Source organism: Nyctibius grandis, chromosome 10, assembly GCF_013368605.1.
Source record: "Nyctibius grandis isolate bNycGra1 chromosome 10, bNycGra1.pri, whole genome shotgun sequence".
NCBI classification, from domain to species: domain Eukaryota; kingdom Metazoa; phylum Chordata; class Aves; order Nyctibiiformes; family Nyctibiidae; genus Nyctibius; species Nyctibius grandis.
The window spans coordinates 19029969-19037965 of NC_090667.1; the positions used below are offsets into that span (position 1 = coordinate 19029969).

General features: G+C 54.4%; 1 protein-coding gene across 1 annotated transcript; it reads left to right on the forward strand.

Moving 5' to 3' along the window:
* The first annotated feature begins 2271 nt into the window (after nt 1-2271).
* GLYCTK (glycerate kinase) lies at nt 2272-6247 on the forward strand. Its single transcript, XM_068409394.1, is given in 7 exon segments — nt 2272-2558; nt 2924-3075; nt 4628-4803; nt 5305-6018; nt 6021-6116; nt 6118-6159; nt 6161-6247. Coding segments are annotated over 7 exon segments (1554 nt in total).
* The last annotated feature ends 1750 nt before the right edge of the window (nt 6248-7997 follow it).

The following is a 7997-nucleotide window of genomic DNA, read 5'->3' on the forward strand; positions in this document are numbered from 1 at the left end:
ACTCTGGATCAGGCCTCGATGGTTAAAATACAATCTGAGTTCAGAGTGCAGAAGACAGATTACAAGCCTGCTATTGTAGTGAAACGCTTTCCAGAGCGAGCATTAGCAGTATGTACACAAGTGCGAGGTGAATTAAGCTGGCATTATTTTTTTCAGCTCCAGTAGGAGAGGATTGCTTTTAAACAACTCGCGCCTGCTGTGTCGTGTCTGGAGTTGGAGCTGAGCGGAGCCACCGGGAGGGCACATGTGACAGGAGCCGCAGTTGCAGGTCTGGTTATGCTCAATTCCCCTGGTCTTCAGGGTCAGCCGTGCACAGAAACATCAAGGCAGAGACAGAGCCTGTTAAAAGCTTTGGGGCTTTATTTTCTTAAACTCTCCTGGCTCCATTTAAGTCTTTTTCTCCAATCACTTCTGCAAACTCTGGATTGCAGCTCAGACAAGGCAACCTGGGGCATGATGCACCTCTGTTTTGTAATACCTTCCTCTGATTTCACTGTGCTGCCAGGTGAATCGGAGACCTGCTGGGAACAGAGATGCTCATCTCAGTTCCTGAGAGGTGTACAGCTGACTTCACTGGTGTTAGCACGGGTACTCTGGCGCTCATTGTAAGAGGGCTGAGGCTCAGTGGTTTAAACTGCTGGCAGCACCAGCTGCCCTGAAGTTCAGGAGTCTAGTAACAAAGTGGTCAGGGCACCCTATCTTTTATGCCTCCTTGTGATTGAAAAGCCAGGCCTGACCAGTACTAAAGGGAGTGTAGATGGGTAGTTTATCTTCCCTGTGTTTTGCCTTTAAAATCTGCTTCTTCTAAGCACTGAATCATTTTTTTCTCTGGCAAACCTATGATTCTCCATATAGTTTTACCTACAAGTCTGTTGCCCAATAGATTTCAGAGTGTGCCCAAGTTTCTTTGTCTGAGAAGGTGCTTGTGTGGAGGTTTTCACAGAGCCTTTGGGTCCTTTCAGCAAAATAAGGCAGATTGAGACTCAGAGGAGCTGTTGGAAAGCTTGCCTGGGTTAATGATTAACACTTTGCAATGCTATGGGAGTGTTATGACAAAGAGACCTCTGGACTCATGAGCTCTCCCAGAAGTCAGCCACTGGCCTTGCACCAAAACACATCCCTTTACTAGAGAGGTGATTAACTCTCTCAGGTAATTTGAATGGGTCTGTGATCGAGTGTGTTGCCTGGGCTGCTTCAGCCTCCTGGCACCCTACCTTAATTGCCTGCACCATAATTGCCATGAGCAGGAGAGATGCAGATCACAAGGATCTTTGATCCTGAGAAACCAGCAATGAACTTGCTGCCAGTTAACGGAGGGAAGGAGAAATGCTGGGAGGGAATAGATGTGTGCATGCTGGCAGGGGCTGCCTTTCCTCTGTCAGGACAAGTGTCTGCCCTTGAGCAGTTGAGATCCTTTGGTCCACACTCGTCTCTGTTCCATATAATGCTAATACTCAGTGGAGACTAGCTCAAATGGGCTTTCACAGACACAGCTGGCAACTTTGCCTGGATGCAAAGTCCTATTTGGACTTTAAATGTGATTTTAATGGATAATGAGAGGACTAAAAAATAAAGGCGAATGAAGCCTTGCGTTAATTTGCTGTTTGGTGGGGAAACCTCATTACTGGTCTCTCTGTGGCCACCAGCAGCAAGGGATCTGGCAGCCAGCAAGCCTGTTGTTTCTGCAAAGTCCGTGCCTGATGCTGCAGGGACACATGGGGCAATGTGCAGCCAGAGAATGAGATCAGCATTTGGCTAGCACAAGGAAGGGAGTTAATGTAGTGAAAAGCTGTTCCACCCAGATGCCCTGCTCTCTCCAGGACAGAGAGCAGCTTCCACAGTTTGGAAAGGCGTGAAACACTGAGCAAATAGAAATGATGGCTTGCCAATGGCAAATCTACAGCGATGGGGAAGCTGGCTGGCAGGGCTCACCTTCCCTGCGGGAGGTGACAGGATTGCAGGAGAACCACAAGCTGACAGGTAGTTTGAATGTGACACTGTCCTTCCCTCCCTCCTGCCTGGGGAGAGGTTTGAAAATGCTGCTGATATGGCACCTTCATCTAGAAGAAACAGGAACTAGAGCTCCATGGTTCATGTTTTGGCCTCCCTACTCTCTCTGTGACAGCCCTGTCTCTTCTGCTAGCGTTCACTTTCCCTTGCAGGTTGGAGGGCGCTGGCTGCCACAGCTCTCGAGGCCTTCCCAGTGTTGGCAGAGTGTGTACAAGCCCACCCCACCGAGCAGATTAACTCAGCCCAACTGCCCTGTGCAGCATGTCCCTCTGCGAGCACGCACTGTCCCTCTTCCGCGGCGCAGTGGGCACCGTCCGGCCAGCTCCGATGCTGAAGAGGGCTGTGAAGCTCCAGGGCGACAAGTGCCCCCAGCTGCTGGTGAAGGGCTGGGCCTTTCCAGTGAAGAGGGACCTGTACCTGGTGGGTTTTGGCAAAGCTGTGCTGGGGATGGCCGCGGCAGCAGAAGAGATCCTGGGAGACCACCTCGTTCGGGGGATCATCAGTGTGCCACTAGGCATCCAGGAGAGCCTGCAGCGAGCAGGAATGCAGTAAGGGGGGCTTTGTCTGGGCAGTTTGAGGGGGTAGGCTGCCAGATTTGTCCTCTGTGGGATGTTGCTATGAACCCCTTCAGTCCTTTCCAGCTGCCCTCACTCTGGTGCCTACCCTGTCTACCACACTGCCCTGGTCTTTAACCACCATTGCATCCCAGTGGCACCAGTGACACAGCCCATCTCTTGCACTGGATGCGCTGCCACCCCAGCCCTTCGGAAGAGACACTCAAAGGCCACCTCCCTGTCCTGGTCACTTGCTGTGCACCCCTGGTGCACCAGGCCCATTTCCCTGCTGAGTGACAGCCTGGCTGCCTGTGTAGGTGCGCGTGTCAGTGGTGTGACTGCCTCTCTTACCTCACCAGGGAGATGCTCCTGAAGCCACACAGCAAAATCCAGGTCTTCGAAGGTGCCAAGAACAACCTCCCAGACCCAGAGGCTCTGAAGGGAGCAGTTGCCATCCAGGAGCTGGCTGAGGGCCTGACTGCAGACGACCTGCTCCTTGTGCTCATCTCAGGTAGCGTGGGGATCCCAGGGAACGGGCTCTGCTGGTGGCCCTCCAGCCGCCTGCCCACATGTGGCCATGCAGCAGGGAAGTGCTGTGCTGTGCCAGCCCTTTCAGTGCTGACACTTGCACCTCTGTGATTTTTCCTGTCCCTTCTCCCGCCAGCCTTTCTCTGGGGATGTAGCAGGGGAGGGCACAGAGCTGCCTGCTGCTGCAGTGACACACTGCCTGCCAGCACTGGGGAGAGGCTGAGCTGCACAGGCTGGGTCCTGCGGTTGCACCACCACTGTGACATGGCACTTCTGGGCACAGCCTGCCAGTTCTTCTCACTCCTTGGCAAGAAGCAGTGGGTGTTGCAGGGCAAAAGCATGCAGGGGCTTAGAGCAGCTCTATAGAAACCCCTCGGTCTCCTCTGCTCTGGGATTTTTCCTCTCGTTCCTTTGTGGATGCTGCAGCATGATCTGGTGCAGAGAAAATAGTGCCGTTAGGCAAACACCCAAGCAGCTGGCATCAAGCTGTGCTTGCTGGGGATTCCCCTGGGCTTCCTCCTGTCCTTTGGCTATGGGGATCTCCAAGAGACTCCTCAGCCCTCCAGGGAGCCTGTACAGGATCTCCCCGCGGCTGCGGCTCCCCATGCACGCGCACTCCCACACAGCAGCCGGTCCCCGACTGCTCCTGCCTCTCAGCTAGATCCCTGGCTATTGACTGAAACACAGGCATTTGCATTTGTTTTTCTTGCTCATCATGTTTTATTGATGATGATTTGTCTCAAACCTCGGAGCAGGCTTTGCCTTTTGACAGTAGCTTTCAGCTGTACTTCTGTGCACGTTCATTCTCTGCTCAGATCTTGCTCCTTTCTACTCTCTATTTTCCCTCCATTCCACTTTTCCATTATAACCTTGTTTCTTGCCTTCTTTTCCGCATTTCCAGTGCCCGCTTGTATCAGACAGGATTCCCATCAATGAGGCTATCGTCACCCTGGACTCTGGGTGTGCTTTGTCCTTTGTGTTGCTCTCTCCCCCTTTCCTCCCAGGCCTAGATGAGGGCCATTCAGCAGTTTCCAATCTTGCTGCAGCCATAGCTGGTGTTTCTATACTCTGTCCTGGATAAATGGAGCCAGTAAAGCAGGCAGTGTCTCCATCTGCTCAGCACTGACTGCTCTGGGAGTCATGGAGCCCACGCTCCCTGCTCACCCCTCCGGGTAGCTCTTGAAAAAATCAGTGTGATGACACACCAGTAGCCCGATGTAGCGGGGACAGTAATTGCTGGCCCTTCTCTGTCATCCCTGCAATTCTGCAGGCATGTGGTACCCTGGTCCAGAAAGGTTTATGCTGCCTGGGTGAAGTGTAGCTGATTGCAGACGTGCGGGGCAGGAGTGACTAAAACCCACTGGTGAAGAAGACTGAATTCTCAGAGATGTTAGCGTAGTTCCCCAATCACCTCTGCCTTCCCGCTGCGCACTGGTGAGGGAACAGGAGAGGCTCAAGCGTTGAACAGTCCTTCTTTCCTCCTGTCCTCCTTTTCCTGCTGTCCTGATGTCCTTGCCCTCTCTTCTGCTTCCTAGGGGGTGGATCAGCCCTACTGCCTGCTCCCATTCCTCCCATCCTCCTCGAAGAGAAGGAGAAACTCACGAAGACGCTGGCTTCCCAAGGAGCTGCCATACAGGAGCTGAATATTGTCCGGAAGACTCTGTCCTTGCTGAAGGGTGGAGGGCTGGCCCGGCTTGCATATCCCGCACAGGTAACCGAGGGGAAGCCCATGCTTGCTCAGGGAGACAGAGATGCAGGAGGGGGAATTCAGACTTGGCAAGTGTCAGCCATCCCATCACACCACTCTTGGCAGACGCCAGCTCTCGTCCAGCAGGCGCTTCCAATGTGCTGGTGCTCCACCACAGCGCTTTCAAGGATGGGTCCAACCCTTGGCTCCCCTGGGGACTGTTCTCAGCGCATGCCATCACTGAACCCACGCTAGGTTGTCAGCCTGACAAGCGCAGTGTCATGGGTTACATCTTCCAACGTGATGGTCCAGCATCAAAGGACATCGTAGATCTGTGGGGTCGAGAAGGGCAAGATGACTCTGACGGGACTGTAAAACAAAAATGGGCCAAGATCTGCCCCTCTTTCCCTCTGCTTTGACGTGGAGGTGGTGCAAGTGTAACTCAGAGCAGCACTTCTGCCAGGGCTCTTGCATGGTCACCTGTCTCTGCCTCCAGCAATAACCTGCAGACGTTTCTCTTGGTAGGTGGTGAGCCTGATCCTTTCTGATGTGATTGGTGACCCCCTGGACATCATAGCGAGTGGGCCCACTGCTGCCAGCTCCCACAGCGTCCAAGACTGCCTTCAGATACTCACCAAATACAACCTGCTGCACAACCTGCCCAAGTCAGTGGAAACGGTCCTGTCCGGCTCTCCCAGCAAGCCCGCTGCTCCGGAAGACTACGCCCATGTTTGCAATGTCGTCATTGGGTCAAACACGCTGGCTTTAGACGAGGCCAAACGCCAAGCCGAGGGCCTGGGCTATGCGACTCTGGTTCTGAGCACAGCCATCTGCGGGGAAGTCGGCCACGTCGCCACGCTGTACTGCCAGCTGATCCGGCTGGTCTGCCTGGGCTTCGCCGGCCTCGGAGAAGGGCCCCTGGGTGACGAGGCGAGAGGGAATCTCCTGCAGCTGGCAGCAGAGCTAGAGATCCCGGGTTTGAACCTTGCCGAGTTTCTACGGGCCCTGCGAGGATTAGGGCTTGAAAGACCAATCTGCATCCTGGCTGGTGGAGAAACCACGGTTCAGCTTCAAGGAACCGGCACGGGAGGGAGGAACCAGGAGCTGGCCCTGCGCGTCGGGCTGGGGCTGCACAGGGCACAGGCCACAGAGGGCAGCGGGCCCCCAGGGAGGTGCGAGATCGTCTTCCTCAGCGGGGGAACGGACGGGCAGGATGGGCCGACGGAGGCGGCGGGGGCCCTTTCTGCAGCCCCGAGCTGGTGGATGAGGCGCTGCAGGAGGGCCTCGATGTGGAGGCCTTTCTCAGCAACAATGACTCCTATACGTTCTTCAGCCAGTTTCCAAGGTGGGCATCACCTCCTGGTGACGGGCTTGACGGGCAACCAACGTCATGGACATCCAGGCCATTTTAATTAGAGCCACAGAGAGATCACAGGAGCTCCCTCTGCATACAACCAGATGCATTTAATTAGGACCGGGGATAAATGAAGGCATCAACACTGCAGGCAAATGTAAACTACTTAAATTAAGGCTCGCTCTTGAGGGTGCTAATACCGTTGACAGAAAGACTCCACTAATTAGACGCATGGACTGGATGTCCACAGCAAAAGCAAGCACTTGTAATTGGGATCAGAGGAGGTAAGAGGTCACATGACAGACACAGAGGCCAGATTTAACACTTCTTGCTGAAAGCCACAACTCCCGTGACTGTTTCAACTATAGCTAAAAGATGTGGGGAAACGCGAGGCCGCGGTGTGGCTGCCAGGAGAGCCCTCACCACGGCTGTTGCACCTCCCGTGTCCCCAGCTCAAGAGCAGCTCACTGGGGGGCTTTTGCAGGTTCACAGAAGTGCATTACAGTGACTGAAGGACATGAAAGCAATAGCAAGGCCTGCCCAACTGTAGGCATGGAGGTGCTGGGGTGACGCGGTGAGAAGGGGACACCCAGCATCGTCTCCACCAGCCAGCACAGTGCCCTGCAGCCCCTCCCACACCAGCGTGTGTGAGGCCACGCAGAGACCCCGGGCCAAGCACAACACGCACCCAGCAGCGCAGCTAAGGAGCACACCGGCCGAGAGCAGCGTTTCGTCTCGGATGCATGACACAAAAGCAGTGACAGTGACACAGAGGGGGGTATACCTTCACCGTGCAGCATGAGGAAGGGGATGATTGAGGTGCGGTGGCAAGCCAGCCAAGCGGAGTCCTTCTCCTCCAGCCTCCTTCCCTCCGCAGGGACATCTTCCCCCGCTGATCCCTGTCAAGACAGCCCTCCATGCCAGCGGCGTGTATGCTATGAGCTTTCCCGGTGTTATTTTCTCCAACTGCTTAGAAAACAGTCATGCATCCAGCCTGAGCCACTGACCTTTCTTCTGCACTGAGGCAGAAGTCACTGTCACTCTGATTAACTCTACTAATACCACAGAACAAAAAGCAAGGAAACCTTCACGCTCGGCTCTCCTGACCCATGCTGCTGAGCTGATCAAGGGCAAAAGCTGCCAGAGCCGTGCTTGGCAGGGAGCCGCTCCCCCAGCACATACGAGGATGCGGTGTTATCGTGGTTTCATCCACCTACTGCAGTGCAATAGTGGGAGAGCAGAGATGAGCCGGGTTTCCAGGACGTGGAGCCCACGGCAGGGCTGCATTTCAGAAGGGCTCTGCCTGTAGCAACAGGCACAGTGACAGTTTTGGCTGGATATTCAAAGGGCTTCAGCTCAGCAGCCAGTATGACCCAACACGTCTGACACCTTTTGAATATCTACCTGTTCATTACAGAGCCTACGTGGGAGCTGAGCTGCTTTGAAAATCCAGCCCTAATTTAATAGGACACGCTTGACTCAGACTCTTTCCAGACAGACCGACCTACTCCGTGTGGCTGATCTCATCTTGTGACATAATACACCGTCCTGCCAACACCACGAGTTGTGGTGTCTCACTGAACAGTCGTTCTGCACCCCCACTTCCAAGAGTGGATCGGAGGGTGGATTTTTGAGGAGGACGTGACACCTCCTGCTTTGGTTTTGAAGCCAAAATCTGACAAGCAGGGATATCAGCAGGACCGTCACAGGGCCTGGTATCGATTGCCAGGCTGGCAGCTGGACTGTGCTTGGCCACAGCCCAGGAGTAGTGTCCAAGGCACAAGCCTGGGATTTCAAAACCCCGGTCTTACCCAGTGGTTTGAACTCATCCACACATCTCATTTGTCCTCCGAGTCTGAAGGTC